This window comes from Diadema antillarum, unplaced genomic scaffold (assembly GCF_040938485.1).
Source record: "Diadema antillarum isolate AM-2024a unplaced genomic scaffold, OU_Dant_1.0 scf00000062, whole genome shotgun sequence".
NCBI lineage: Eukaryota > Metazoa > Echinodermata > Echinoidea > Diadematoida > Diadematidae > Diadema > Diadema antillarum.
The window spans coordinates 1,202,409-1,219,567 of record NW_027270951.1 but is presented as its reverse complement, the minus strand read 5'-3'; the positions used below and the strand labels follow the sequence as shown (position 1 = coordinate 1,219,567).

At 39.0% G+C, this 17,159-nt stretch overlaps 1 protein-coding gene across 1 annotated transcript in view; it reads left to right on the top strand.

Moving 5' to 3' along the window:
• Positions 1-1,730, top strand: part of LOC139716152 (uncharacterized) — a 132,305-nt gene extending 130,575 nt beyond the window's left edge. The window contains exon 7 of the mRNA XM_071627712.1: positions 587-1,730. Within this exon, the coding sequence (XP_071483813.1) occupies positions 587-1,730 (1,144 nt within the window). The remainder of the gene's footprint in view (positions 1-586) is intronic.
• Positions 1,731-17,159: the final 15,429 nt, after the last annotated feature.

Here is a 17,159-nt window from a genome sequence, read left to right as displayed (position 1 = left end):
GTCAAAGAAGCATTCAGGGATGGAGAATTCCATATGAAGAGTTTGTTCGCAAAAACCGATAAGTCCATTTTTGAAGATTTTGAAGTACGGTCTCTGTCATAAAGTACAAAATAATACCTTTTAAATGATATATTGGTCACTACATATAAAGGTACATTTTTGAAGTTATGGTCAAAAGAAGGAAAAAATATCTTATTATTCTCTTTATTTTTCTTACCTTTAATCGCAAATATCTCCATTTGGCAAATATGGACTTATCGGTTTTTGTGAACAAACTCATCATAATTATTCATTCGTATTGTCTGAAGTCTATGATAGATGTGAATATGACAGTATTCGTGAGTTTTCTTACCGAGTGGAATAAGAATAATTATGAACCTTGAAAACTACCTAATATATTTCAAGCACCAGAAGGGGATTACATTCTTGTCAATACACATGATAATAAGTATTATTGAATAATGGTTTTGGCATTCAAACATCGTTGTGTCGTAACCCCGAAAGCGTCACTATAATGGATGTTGATGGAGATGTTTCACTGCGAGTGATTAACCGTTGTTCCTTATGCCGTTATTTGTTCCTACAGGAAAACCAAGAAGACTGGTGAGATGGCGGAGCCACCGTTACAACTCTATGAGGATAACATCTTCGAGACCTCACCGGACCGGAAGTACGAGTCCCTCCAGGGACCTCTGTCTAATTCGGACAGAATCTACGAAGAGCTCCAGCACAAAAAGTCCCCTCACGCCGACATGCGACGTAACGGCGGTCCCCACACGCACGCCCCGTACCAACATGGGGCGAGGATGAATGGACACGTGCCGCCCGCAATGCGGCGCAGTATGCCCGAGCTGGGTGACAACTTCTACGACCGCATCAACGACCGTATCCACCACGAGCCCATGCAGACCCACGTCAACGCCCATGTGCGGAACGACAACAACCACAACAACTTCATCGATCGCAGCCAGACGTATCATCCGAGCAGGGTCAGTTACCATAGCAACGTGGAAGACCATCCCTACTTCACTCTAATGCCTGATGTGGTGTCATCGACAGCCTTCCAAGATGACCGCATCGTGTTCGACATCCCACCGCCCCCGTCTTCCACCCCTCCCCCCTTGCCGCCGCCTCCTCGAGAGTACGACTACGGTAGACCGTTGCAGGGAGCCATGCCCATGGACGAAGGAGACATTCATGACTTAAATGAATATCACGATGTGCAGGATGTCGAGCCTCGCCGACCGAGGTCGATGAACTCCAATTTTGATGATGAGGACGACTTTGGTCGGCATCGCATGGCTGTCGACCTTGACGTGGAAGGGGACAGAGGATATCAGATGGGAAGTGATCTTAGGTTGAGTAGAGATACAGACATCAGCGCCCACATGGATCTCGATTTCGATATGGACGTCGACATGCGAATGTCCGCAGATGGAGACATTGACATCCACAGTATGGACACGTTGGAGGTTGCGAGGGCCTTCGATCGGGGACGCGATCGCCGGAGCCGCGACATGGAGCTTGAGCGAAACCTCGACCACCCCTCCCGGTACGGCGCCGCCGTGGGCGGAGTGGACAGGAGAATGAATCCGAGAAGGGACTACGATCTCGAGAGCGATTCTAAAAACTACCAGCATTCTCCATATAACCACCACATAGATGAGGATCCACAGGGCCACATAAGGATGGTCAATCTGAACTACTCGCCCACAGGGGTCCATGTATAACACGTGCTTCTCACCCACCAGCCCGTTCTAGTTCAGCAAACGGACATGGACAGTGACGACTCGATTTCGTGTATTCTTACCCCAAACGTTGATGGCGTGCTTTGTCTAGAAGAGTCCAATGGAGCAACAATACCGTGATTATAGGACTCTACGTCGCAGATCTTTCACTTTGCAACGGACATTCGGGATGTACTGTTTGCCGTGGCCTTTTCATGCATGAGGAAACTCACAAAAACTGACTACCCGCAGTTTGCACGGGCACACTGTAGGTTGAGTCAGTCTTAACAACCTATGTAGCACAAAACAACTCTCTCGTAAACGCGCAAATATATGAATCTGTCCGTGTGACTGTTTCAGTAAATAGCTGCCTACTGTTTTAAATGGAAACATGGCTTCGCTCAATGAAGCACAACTAAACAATGTAACCATTTTTACATGTATGTACCCAGTACTGCGAATATGCGCTGATCTCTTTTGTATGCACCGCGTAAGATATGCAAGAATGGAGTTGGGTTAAACATTTGACACATATATTCACTAATCATAGTCGATGGAAGAAGAGTTTCTCACTTTCACGATAGCACACTATATTCTCTTAATAATGCCTTAATACAATGCAATCGATATGACGAATCAACTTGCGTGGCTCCACATACGCGAGGCTGAGTCGCATTAAGACAGGGTGTGCGTGTACCGCATACAAATGCACAGATTATAGTTGCCAAGCAACTTTGACAGCGAGGTGCACGTGCCCTGTTGGTTTGAGTCACATGATTTTATCACATTATTGTCATGTTATTATATTGATGACACTTGTCCTGGAGTACGCAGACCATGAAACCAGCCGATGAGATTCTGTCGATATATGACAATACTGTAAGGCACGGTCATTCTCGCACTCTAATGGATATTGCGTGAGAATTGGTATACATTTGTTTTTATCGATGATCTTTAGGCTGAGTTGGTTGGAAAAAATAAAAGCAACAAGCAACCACACGAAGAAACAAGCAAAGGAGCAAGAGTATATTGTTTGGTGATTTGAACAGTGAAAGGAGTGTTTCGTTATGAGGAAACAGTGTCTGAATGTTTTTAGACCAACATTGACCAGTAGAGGTCAAAGTTCGTTTTACTGGTGCGATGTATATGACCATTCTTTTTTTTTTCTTTTTGTCACGGAGAGAGGGAAGATTAAATCTTCATAAGAATATTGTATTATACGCAATTACTTTTGATACACAGAGATATTTCTTCGACATATTTTTCATTACCTATATCGATATGAAAAGCACTAAAAAGATGACATTTATGATAATGGTGATTGGAAATGGTGGTTGGATATGTTGTGAGAAGACAATTAGGTTGTCATGTTGTCTTAAGATAATGGCTATGTTTACTGACGTCATAATAGATGATACAAGGTGGCGTAGACAAGCACACTTGGGTGTTTTCATACTAGACTCAGCTATGTCGTAGTTGTTTTAAGAGACGAGAAGAAGAATCATGTTTCGTAATGACAGGTGAAGTCTATGGGACATTGTTTTCGTTAAGATGCATTTTGTTTTTCAACATTTAAAGCTGACCAGTGTCCACATCTAGTCCAGTATCGGTCAGTTTTGACCCTCCTACACCTTTAAACTAAACTTGCCCGTTTAATATCTTGCCGACAGTCAGTATCTTACGCCGTCTACTGCATTTTGATATTCACAGTGGATGATGATTCTCAAAAAAATACAGAAAAGAAAAGAGCTAGGTACAAATTTAGACGAAATAAAAAATATGAACACCAACAACACAAGGGTAAAAAGAGAAGGCATCAATCTTATTTACTAGTGGATAAACAATGATGCCACGTCCGCCAGGGAGCCATATTTTACTGTAAACTGTAAAATGTATTACATCATTCTCTTTTTGTGTCTTACAAGGGGAAAACGACGGCCATGATTGAATCGAGGCACAAACGCCTTCGGCAGAGAAATGGAGTGATAATTGTCTTTCATTCATTCCACGATATATTGTAGTCAGGTTGACTTCCATCTTTAATATTGGAAAGTTGGCCTCTGGGGAGAATGGAAGTTAAGCTGTCCTACCAAGGATTCGATTGTCCGTAGGTCGAAGATCTGATTTTACTGAGTAAACTTGCTTATTTTGTGCGTTCCTCCTCTAGAGGGAAAACCGTTCCTGAGATATAAACTGCCCCACGAATTGTTATGAGACAGCCGTTCCTCTTGCATTGTTCGTTACTAATATTTCGCTTTATACTCGTTTCATCGTTTTTTATTTGTCATTCATGTTTTACGTGTACCAAAGCCTGATGTTGTATTATTTTAGTCGCTTCGTTTTCCGAACTCATTATGTTGTGTATGTAAAATAAGTTTAATACGATTTGCGGATAAGACATTTTTATTCTTGTTTTGTTGCTTAATGTGCGTCGTTATCCCGTTTACATAATTGATGTTTCAACATCTGTCTTATTTCTTTGAAATGTCTCCTCCGTCTCTCACGAGCCCGAGAATATAACATTGTGATAAATGCAAACTGACGTAACGCAGAATTTTAGGACCAAGGAGTGTTGTTGAAATGCACTAATGACTTTCGAAGAAAAAATATTTATGGAAGTGCGTTGTTTCGTTACACCTTTGAACAAATAAAATCATGTATGTTTCATCTAGTATAACTTAAAGTAAAAATGACAAACCGACATCTCATCATTGCAAGGTGGTGTTCCGTTATTCTATGTGTTAAAAAAATGGTATATTGTTTGCTACTTTTGTTTTAAAACTTTAAAAAAAAAATACAATGTGATATAAATGACAACGTAAGTTTATTCTCATTCTTATTCTGGATGCCTCTGTTTTGTTAATGTTGATTCCTCTTGTACTAGCCAGAAATAGTAATAACTTGACTACTCATTCGTTCGTTATGAGCACTCATTGTACAGAATGTTTAAAAACCAAAACTATCACCATGTTTGTTTTGAAAAACAATAAAATGTTATACCGAATACTTTCAAGCAAACTCCATGATTTGTCGACCTCTTTCCCTCAGAAATGATTTTCTACCGACAGCATGAATGTGTGTGTGTGTGTGTGTGTGTGTGTGTGTGTGTGTGTGTGTGGATGGGTGTATTTTATGTCTGATTGCTCACATTGGTACGTAATCGAAAAAATAAACAGTAAGCATGCAGTTTAATCAATCAAAGTTTGCTGCGTTCCTCATTTCACACAAAGATGACAGTATTTAAGACAGATTCGTTTGGGTTTGTTCTATATTTATTCGCACATAAACATTTACCGTAAAGAAAAACAACGTAGGGGGCGTACATAGAACATAATACCGCACATATCGAGAGAGTCATCCAAAGAACTGATTGTAGACCACTGTACCGTAGGTCACTCCATACATGTCGGCATTTTGTATTCGCTGTTATCTGATAATATGTGAATTCAGTATTAATAAAATCATAGCGCGTGGTTAAATTCTTCGGACAATTCTGGCAGTGTTTATAGAATCTCTCGACGTCGACCACTTTTCTATTTACCATAAATGTAAGCAAAAACTTGTATGCTATAATTAAAGGTGATCATTGCATCATTTACTAAGTTGACACATTGGTGTTTATTCTAGAGCTTAATTATTCATTTATTTTTCTTCTTTTCTGAAGGTATGGAATTGTAAATGCGATGATGTTTAAGGCATGTCTAAGACCTATGCTTTACGTAACTAGCTCGATCATATCTTTAGAAAAGGAAAGTCCTAGAATTGTAGATATCTTTCCCAAAACGTACGAGGACTAGGACTTCGAGAATGCCAAAGTAGCGAGAGCACAGTTCCAGCCCGTTTCGCTGATCTGGGCAGAAAAGAAAAAAGCAGGACGACATGAAAACACATTATTTTTTTTTTTATATAACCACATATCTATATGATAGAAAAATTAATAGAAATAGCTGAGTTTACATTCTCGGTGTTTGATGGGGTATTAATCACATTGAGTGATGGTTTTAGTTTTGATTTGTACACATGTGCTTCATTTTTATTTTTAGGCTGACGACAATGATGATTATGTTCTAGGAGGTTGGAGGTTTAGGGATGGGGGTCGGGTGGAAATCCAGGAATCTCCTACATGTATGTTGACGTATTTTTTTTTTTCAGTTTTTGAAATTAATGTATGAATATATTTATAAATGAAGTCAAGGGTTTGATGATTATATTGGAATTGTATAGTGTTTTTTATGTTTTGAAGTTTGATAAGGATTATGGAGTTTAGGGGTGGTGATCAGGGGTTGAGTGATAATTTTTTAATGATTGTTAAATGTTTCTTAGGGGCAACATGTGTGGGTTCACATGCCTACGGGCAATAGTAAATGTATTTACTTTTGTGTGCCCTGACCCTCATGTAGTCTCCATTCATTTCATGTTCACATTGTGTAACGTGTACAGTACAGTGTATCCTTTGTAATGTTAATTCTGGTTTTTGTTTCATGTTTGTGATGTTAATGATATGTATCCTATATTCTTTACCTGGTCGAATAAATAATAATAATAATAATAATAATAATAGTAGTAGTAGTAGTAGTAATAATAATAATAATAATAATAATAATAATAATAATATCCTGAATTGGTAACAATAACGTATCATTATTTATTTCTCATCGAAGCTATCTCATGCAATTTTGATAAAGGAACAAGATCAAGGAATTAATGAACATCGACCCCTCCAATACACTCCACCCCGACCCCCCCCCCCCCCTTCGGTCTACCTCCTTGGATTTAGTACACGGCGTCGAAAGAAGAACAAGACGATCAAGAGGTTACTCATACCCCCATTTCACTTTTCAAGTTGGCCCTCACAATTCATTTTCCTGATTTTTTTTTCCATTAAAAACTTTGATAAGATTTTAACAAAAGTGTACACCACATTGCTGAATTTAGTTTTAAAATTGCAAAAGTTCTATCGTGTGACAGAGGAAAACCGCAACCCGCACTCTCCCATTGGTCAGTCGATGCGCCCCCTAAAGTGCCTGACCCTGTGATGTTGAAGCGTTCTCTATGGATTGGATTTCGAGAGTAACTTCCATATATAACACTATTCTCGATTGACAACAACTCTGTGCAAAATTTTTAAAGGGATGGCACAGTTTCGGTTGAGATGGCGTTTCAGGTTCCAGCGTTCTTTTTGACAATGATTTTTGCGATAATGAGATACATGTTGTGAAATATAAAAGCGCATAGGAATTCATAGTTTATTTGATGAAAATTGGTTTGAAATGTCTGAGATATTCCAAACAAAACAATCCTTGTCAAAGTTTGGATATCTAAACCATTTTGAAAGCGATTTTCATCAAATAAAGTTTGCATCCATCTTAAAATTTCATGCTCTTCTACATTTCATTAAGTGGCATCTTAATGTCTTCAAAAATAATCCTCACCTCAATCAATACAACACCATCCCTTACACCTTTGGTCTTTCAACGGCCCAAATTTTCTTTGTAAACTAACCTGTCAGGACAACGTCTATCCTGTCAATAATCTATCCACTGGTGTCCGATCAATATGGGACTATCCTGAAATGAAGGGAAAAAAAGACCTTCATACATGTGAACACAAAACATTTTACACTATATGTACAGAATTCGTCATAATCAAATGCTGAAGACGGCATAGAAACCTGGACTATTCAATTGAATTCCACTTCAAACTTCTTTGTCATTTTTAAACAGAAAACAAAAAACATACAATGTAATGTGATGAAGTAAATAGATACCAGAAGATAATGAAATGAATGAATAAACAAGTCTCTTTGTTTTATTTTGCGGGGGAGGAGGAAATGAGGATTTATACATATTGCGTCTTCAATGGAATGTTGATATTAAACCTACTTATCAAACCTTCGGGACCTCGAATACACTCAGTGAAATTTGCCAGTTCTCAAATTCTGTTGGTAGAGCCATTTACTGAGTCAGGATATTTACATTCGGATGAACAAAAGAACTACAATTTCAATTGACAAGCATTCTGATACTGACACGAAAGAAAAAAGAAGGTAAGTCTGAATATGTAACAATGTGGATTTAACTCGCCAGAGCAGGGAAGGTCTGCATGGAGCTTTTCATTTATGAAACAGATTGGTGACTATTAACGACTAATTGTGGGAATGATCGTTAACATAGTACATTATCATAAACGGCATGCATCATTTAAAACTGGTCCGCTTGGCTTGAATATTCACAATTCTGCTAGTATGCAAAACACCAAGTAAAGAATCATTGGTTAACACATAGATTTTTGTGAGGTTCCCAAGATACTCAAAATTTATGCATTCAAAATATATTTATTTACTTCGAAGAATAAAAAAAGAAAATAAGATTTAAACAGACAGCAATATACAAGAAATACAAAACATCAAGGAAAAATGTTTTGAACATGTGCAACACACAAATTGCAGCAAAAACAAAAACAAAAACAAAAACAAAAACAAAAAACAAAAAATAAAGCAAATAGTTCTAATCGACGGTATTTTCCAGTATCTTAATTAATGTGCACATTGCAGATTTGTTCGTGACAACAAATAGTTTAGACGTCATAAAGGACGATGGGTATTCATATAGTTAGGATATCATATTATAGACTTCGATAAAGTGAAATCTTTCGGTTCTGAAACGAATATCAATGTGTATATGGAGAAATATCATGGAGATGGACAGTGAAAATAAAAGTGAATGTTGACAGAAGTACTTGGAAAAGTGTGTTAGTTTCCACACTGGTTAATCTTGTTTTGACGCGTCTTAAACGAGACGCTTACCCACTGCCATGAGGCATAAAAAACATTAAAACTAGAATTAGAACACACACACACACACTAAAAAAACAACTAATGATTAACACAATCTAACGATTATTGGCGATGCAGAGGAAATGATATTCCATCGCCTTTCCAAGTTTTGAGAACGTTGATATACTAATGCACAATATGACCTGTCACCAAGGTACCCCGATAGAGTTTCAAAGTTAATATGAAATGAACGAAAAAGAGAATATGCCCGGGAAAGTTCCGTATAAACTACGCAATTCGGTATTTCCTGATTACTAATTCTGAAGTTTTAAATCACAGTCATGTGCCATATGTGAGTAAAGTCTATAATATGAATAAAACAATATGGAAATTTTGTGCAATCGTTTTTTTATGGAAATGGTAAAAATGCCTCGAATAATACAGATTCTTGATTCGGGGCTGGTGAATATTAAGATTACTTAGTTTTCAGTTGTGTTCTTTAGGGGAAACTACGAAGAATTGTTGAATTCAAATTGAAGTTGCCACACACATATTGTAGCGAATTTTGGCCTTACGGGGTTGATTGTAGGCTCGTTTTCACAAAAATATATTGTGATCTTGCACATTACCATCACACCCTCACCCTAACCATAAACACCCATCACAAACATCGCACAGCAGACAATCAGCGACAGTACTTACAACTACAAAGTTGACATCAAAGACTGAGTCATGGAGAATACCATACCGTTACTGTGTGTTTATTAAGCAGAGCCTGTGCAGTCGTCCTCCGAGAAGGCGGTATTACAAGCAAAGATACAAGCAATGTGTGCGATAGCAAGCAAGTTTAGAAAACAAATCTCCCAAACAGCTCTATCTACCCCCCAGGGCAGAGCCCTTCTCCCTACAGCTCGCTGGCTATCTACTTTCTCTGTCTTCTACTCTAACTCTAACTCTCCAACTATCTATCTAACTCTTCCCCGTTGTTGTTGTTCTTTTGGATTGTGGAGCTCTCTGCCGGGTGGGCAATTTGCTCCAAAAAATATAATCATTCAGATATGCTTTAAATTTAATTATAAAAACCTAAAATACTTTAAATTATTACAAAAAAAAACCTAATTACATTTATTTTTATATTTACAATGATATATATATATATATATATATATATATATATATATATATCGGAAGGAAAGGGGACAGGGTTCCGGAAATGATGTCACCTGCCTACTCCGACCTGCATCGAGAGAAATGCAGGGTTACGCCGTTCCCGTCGGCAAAGCAGGTATAGGACCCGCCCGCCGACGCCGGTGATGTCTTGGCCTTTCCCGGGGTCAGGCGCCTCTAGTTGTCTTATCGGCCTAGGTGTTAATTATTATTGGCCTAGTAGGCAAAGACATCGTGGAAGAGAAGTGTTGATAGAAGAACAGCGGAAAGGGTGAAGACAGAACGAGAAGACAGACAGCTAGGGGGTGGAGGCCTCTCCGAGCAGGGTCCTTTTATACCTCTTGCACTTAGACCTTTGTACCTGCTGCATGTGTCCCTTGACATCATCTATACCCCGTACACACTTTCGTGTGCACACACACTGCACACCCTGGGTTGGTCCATTATCTTGAGAGAGGTGTCTCTATACCAATTTTGTCACAATATTCTGTTGACAAACACATGAACTTTCACTTTCAACATCTCCTTTTAGAAATCCTTACACCTTTTTGTATGATTCCTTGTTGTTGTTGCTAGAGTCGACATAATTATACTTGTAAATGGTCTACCGCTGCTCTTGAAACTATTAGGATTAGTTTCTCAACACTGTATTCCTGCGAATGATTAACTTTATTTCTTATTTTTGTGATTGCTTTCCAAACTGATGAAGAACAAATCTATTGCCAGAAATCTGCGGGTCTTAGAAATTCAGAATTTTATGAGATAGCTTTTCATGTCTATAAAGTAGAACAAATTATGCGTTGGTACAAAACTTAGTGTCTGTACAAAATCTGTTTTGTTTTGTTTTTCGCGATAGCTTATCATACCTGAAGAAGTTCAAACAATGTACTGGTGTATAGATAATAGTCTGTGAACTTCCAAAAACAAAATAGGGAAATATAACTCTAGAATCGAGACGCTATGGCCCGAATTCACGAAGGTGGTACTAATTAAACCATTGTTTAAGCGCCAGGTGTCGTATGGAATATTTCATAACGAATTTGGTAACGAAATATTCCGTACGACACTTGGCACTCCATGGTTTTTTTTTTTTTTCATTTGTACCACCTTCGTGAATTCGGGCCTATCAGTCTTATGAGTTGACTGAACACACAGTTATGCATATGACCCCGGAGCAGTTTAATACTCACGTTGGTCGGTTGTTCTTAGAGCGCCCTCTCTTCACCGGCTCGCCGAAATCGAGCACGAAATCGGGGGTCCGTTTGGCGTTGTCATTCTCTCTCACGTCGATTTCAAAGTCGTCGTCGTCGGAGGCAGAAGTGAAGACCATCATCGCAAGAGAGACGAATACGACGATAAGCCCCGTCTTAGAAGCCATGATGAAGTCCTTCGGACAATTAAAGAACATTTGGCTGTAATATTTTTCAGGAAAACCTGACATTCATCCTACCCCATCCCCTCCACGGCAATTATTTCGAACATGCAGTATCCTTCAAATGAAACGACCTAAATGAACACAATTTCCAGAAAAAAATACCTTACAGCTCTTTCATTTCATAATTATGATGAAGGCTTTGCCAAACCAAGTTTTATTTAATTTAGGTCTACTTCGACTGTAAAGTTCTATCTAAAACCAATTAAAACATATTTATAAGATATCAACACTACCAAAAAACATTACAAAAGTATTAGACTCTCTCACGTAAGGAATATGAATTTTATTTTCCTCGATTATTGGAGTAAATCAGATTCTCTGTTATCTTAAATTATGTTTAATGTCTTAGATATCACTGAGTACGCAGTCTAAGTTACGATGTCTTACCAGAGACACGAAATGCGAGGAAACATCTGCTTTTTACGGAAATTGCCATGCTCTTGATAACGTTGACAAGTTTACCTGTACAACACACTTTCACAGGGTGTACACACAATGTACACACATATAGACACACACACACACAAAAACCCCTGACAAACAACACTCAAATACAACGAAGAAAAAACTAATGAGTCCCTAACAGTCCTTTTTATTTTAACACGCACAACTCTGCAGTAGCAACTAATAAGTAAGAAAATAATGGTATTATGCAAACTGGAATAACTAGTCTAGTAGGAGAAAGGGGTTCCCATGCACCCCAAACATATATTCTTTTAATCTACTTCATCTAGACCAGTTTTGTGCGTAGATTTCAAAAATGCAATGTTAACAGGTCAAAGAGTGTCCCATAATGGTCAAAAATCCGTTTCCATGGTAACGCATGGTGAAAATGTCAGTATCTCATAAAACGACATGTAACCTTTGACAAAATTGATTAATTATCATGGCTTTGGTCTCAAATTAAAGAAATTTAAATTATCTATATGATGATACCAATCTCCACCTTAATTTTGAGGACAGAATACAATTTTTTCACATTTTTAAGCAAAAATGCAATTTTGCCACAAAACTTATCTATATCTAAATCATACCAAAACAAATTCAACAAATTCAATTTGTTCGAATATTCTTCAAAATTATACTAAATATGTATGCAATACAATGTGAAAATTTCATAGATATTGCTCAAATAATAAGAAAGTAACGGCTACCCAAAGTTGACACTCAAGTATGTCAAGAATGTACAGGTGGGAGTGTGATGTACGCCCTCTATTGTTGAATAATCTCATTTAAACATTTCAGGGCTCACACGGGTAAATAATTCCCCATAGAGACGTGTGTTAAAATTCAAATTTCAAAAAATTCTGTAAAATAGCTGGGAGAAATGAGGTGTTTCATCTTCACTAACCTGAATAAGTGAGATATACCCTTTCATCCATCAGATTTCCAAGGTGGGTTCTTCCGCTCTAATTCTGTCCAAGGGTCCGCAAAGCCAGACTACGACTTCTTGTCACTCAAAAAAAATCACCTATTTTCCGTACACGTACCCAATGAAATATAGTCCCATCAAATTCCATCAGAGAAGCTTTCATCTTCAAACCAAAATGCATTTTGTAGAGGAATTCATACTTAATTTCTACAGCTATTCAGTTTTTTTGCCAAACTACATCATTGATTTTTAATTAATTTTTTCTTCATTTATTTTGGTATCTTTTGTACGAATTTGTGAAGGGGTCTGGGACAGTCCATTTTATTTACAGGTGTGAGCCCTATAGTGGAGGTCATATTTCTTATTTGACTTTTTAACATCATAAATGTGTTTTTGGTGATAATTTGCCCCTACATTATATGAGAAATTACACATTCAAGGGTTATAAAGCTTCTCAAAGGGACACTTTTGAAAATCATGGCCTTTGGATTTTTTTTTTTTGAATAAATTCTTGCAGTGTTGATCAGTTCTTCACAAGATGAATGCGTAGATGCAGGCACTGAGTTATCCTTGATTATGGGGGTGTCATCATCACCTTGTTGCCTAAAAAGTACTTGAAGAGATTTTGTTTTGTCAAACAGACTAACTTTATGTATTTGAGCTGTTTCAGTGGTAGCCAAAACAAATAAATACATTGAAATAACACAGTCATTCCAAGTTGTGTGATACTGCTGACTACTTTGTACTAAGATCTAGTACCTGGTACCACAAGAACAAAGAGAACAAATTGTAGCAAGGCAGAGTGGGGGGGGGGGGGGGGTAGAGGAGAGAGGTAAAGGGGGGTATGAAGGAGAAGGGGGAGGGAGGGAGGAAGAGATCTGACACAATACAAGACCAACATACACCAGCAGAGCTTGTTTGGGATGTATACTTCCCATAGACTTGTATGTATTGCGTGCATTCTCTATAGGGCTCACACAGGTAAATAGTTCCCCATAGAGACGTGTGTTAAAATTCAAATTTCAAAAAATTCTGTAAAATAGCTGGGAGAAATGAGGTGTTTCATCTTCACTAACCTGAATAAGTGAGATATACCCTTTCATCCATCAGATTTCCAAGGTGGGTTCTTCTGCTCTAATTCTGTCAAAGGGTCCGCAAAGCCAGACTACGACTTCTTGTTACTCAAAAAACCACCTATTTTCCGTACACGTACCCAATGAAATATAGTCCCCTCAAATTCCATCAGAGAAGCTTTCATCTTCAAACCAAAATGCAGTTTGTAGAGGAATTCATACTCAATGTCTACAGCTATTCAGTTTTTTTTTTTGCCAAACTACATCATTGACTTTTAATTAATCTTTCTCTTCATTTATTTTGGTATCTTTGGTACGAATTTGTGAAGGGGTCTGGGACAGTCCATTTTATTTACAGGTGTGAGCCCTTCAGTCATCATAATTTTGGTTCCAAATGCACGAGAATGAAGTTGGATGTGATAAAGTGGGTCATCTAGACCAGTTTTGTGAGTACAACAGGTCAAAGAGTGTCCCATGGTGGTTAAAAAAAAATCTGTTACCAAGGCAACGCATGATGGAAATGTCAGAATCTCCTTAAAATATATGTAATATTTGATACCATTGTTCACTTATCATGATTTAAATGTCAAATTTAAATGAAGAGTATTAAATTCTCTGAATGATAATACCAATCATCACACGGAATTTATACTAATCTTCATATCAATTTTGAGGTCAGGGCAGTAGTTTTTGCAGCGCGCTGCTGGGGGGGGGGGGGGGCGAGTAGAAAAAAAATCATTGGTTCACATAGGAGTACAGTACAGTACTAGTATACTATTCGGGTATACGGTGCACGTTTTCGATGTACGGCATGCGAATAGCTTGAATCGAACAATAGGATTTCGTGATACCAGGGCCCTGTTTAAAATTGATTATATACTAGTAGTTGACTTCAACTGTAAGACTATAGGCCAGGGAATTGAGGCTGAATTTGGGGGTCAACTGGCAGCTATCGTATAACAAACAAATTTTGTATTTGAAAGTATAAATAACAAAGCTACCAGTAACATTTACCCAGAAGTTCTGCTTCGGAACATGCCGAAATGACGTCATCAACATGGCCACCCCACAAACCAGATAAATGAATGGCAATTTTAGGATACCTCAAGTGTTCATTATACAATTGACATTAATCATGAGATGAGTTTCTAGTGTATGTATTTCTTATTTCCTGCCTTTCTTCAAACGAAATTGGGCCCATTTATGACCTCTTTTTCAAAAAATCTGAGCCCAAATTAGGTCATTTCTATGGCAACTTTATGCTAAAAACAATGTTTTTCTCCACAAAAAAATGCAACACCTTCTCAACGTTAAACACCAAGTTAAATTCACATAAGTTTGCAAATTCATAGCTAATTAATTGACTGGAGTTGAGACCATGGGCTTAAATCCGGGGGGGGGGGGGGGATGGGGGGGGGGGGGATCCCCCCCCCCCCCCACACTTTTGAAGGAGGGGGGGGGGGAATGGCCTGTACAAATATCCCCCCTGAAATTCTCCCAAAAAAATGTAGGAACAAAAAAATAAACAAAAAGAAATGTGGTGATATTGATTTCAGCATGATGGATTATTGCATAGCCTATAATCTAGGCGGAGAATGCAGTTATTGTCTTTGTTATTTGCTGTTAAGCTAAACGTATGATGCAGCGAGATAATTGTCTTTGCCAAGCGATACATCTAAAGCGTCGAGACTACGAACAGTGGACGCATCTACCGCGTCCGCTAGGCGCCACGATCGGTATAAGAAGACTGCCACCGATTCAAGAAAAAAAAATAAGACAACAACGACAAACAACTGGATCATAGGCGGTGTATATTCGCGCGCATCCACTGTTCGTTGTCTCGTCGCATCAGACCAGCTGCATCCCCACCTAGGTTATAGGCTACATACTGTAATGCATGAGCCATGACGTTCGCACGCCCGCCTCGTGACGAGAGCGTATAATCAGGGAGGTGAGACATACTGCTGAACAGAGCTAGCAGCGCTCGCGTACTTCTCGCGCACGCCAGTGCACGTAGAGCAATATCGACCGTAATGCATGCTTCGGATGTTGTAGCCACACAACCAGATGGCAACCAGCTGCATGCAACCAGGAAAGTGCTCTTCCCATCTCCTTGATGCAACACAGTCTGTAGGTCCATGGACGTAGGCTTGAACGAATGCACCATGCCGAGCGCGATACGACTCACGTCGAGCTCCGCATGAGTTACCCAAAGATCTAGATAACAAACAGCCTTGTACGAGTTTCAGTCGTAGGAATTGCAACACATTTACCCTCTCCATATTGGCAGTGATTTTGCTCAGTTAGTATAATTCGTTTGCCTCCAGAAAAAAAACAAAAAAGTAATTGTCAGCAGTTGCGCCCGGTGCGCCCCCACCCCCTTAACTTCCTAAGCGAAAAAATATAGCTACAAATTGCCGTTTTGGGATTGTACAATGTCAAAATTTTCAAGCTCGCTTGCTTCGCTCGCTCGCATTTAATCGCTATGCTATTCTCCTGATGTTGCTGCCGGGTAATTGCCAGCAGCTGCGCACGGTGCCCCCCCCCCCTTAATTTTCAAAGCGAAAAAATGTAGCTACAAACGGCAGTTTGGGGACTGTAAAATGTCAAAATTTTCAAGCTCGCTCGCTTCGCTCGCTCGCATTTAATCGTTATGTCATTCTCCTGATGTTGCTGCCAGTATTAAATTGCCAGCAAATGCGCTCGGTGAGCCCCCCTTAATTTCCAAAGCGAAAAAAAAAAATATAGCTACAAACGGCCGCTTTGGGACTGTACAATGTCAAAATTCATGATCGCGTTCATGATCTTCAGTGCAAGAATTAAGACAAAAAGTTTCTCTTAATGATGCCATTTTATAGGCAAAATTGTTCAATTATAATCTACATAAAATGTACTTCTACCTTAAACATGTTGGACTGTTTGAAGTCGACAGAACACGCAAAAAAAAATGAATCAAATTGCACCATTTACAACATCAATGTGCAAAAAGTTCTAACTGTGAGAGGGAGAAACCCCCTCCCACACCCTCCCCCCTCGCTCGCATCGCTCCCTCGCATCTAACCGCTCCCCATAAGATCAAATCCTGGCTACGCCGGTGATAGGCCCCACTATTTAGTAGGCCTTCACAGTGATGTCGCACAGGCGGAGCAAGAGCTGAAATACCACGATGTAGTCATTCATTTATCTATGAATATTTCTTTTTCTTACTTTATAGGAAAAAAAATCTCCAATTTCACCAAAAGTGTGCACCAGATCGCTAAATTTGAGGTCTGAAAATGCCAAATTTTCCTCTTGTCGGAGGGGGATACCCCCCTCCCACACCCTCCCCCCGCTAGGCCGCTCCGCTCCCTCGCACAGATATTCAAACTCGAAGTCCCTCCCCTACCCCCCATCATTAAAAGGGAACGATGCCCCTGTGATGATTGCTTTACTGACTTAAATCAAGAAAATTGAAGAATACAATTAATAGCTACAGGAAAATATCTACTACGTCATTCAAGAAATGAATATCCTTAGTAGCATTTTGTTGAATTTATTTGGGCATTATTCAGGGCTGCGCTACGTTTTTGAAAGGGGGGGGGGGGCAAAATCGCCTGTCAGTCAAGAAGAA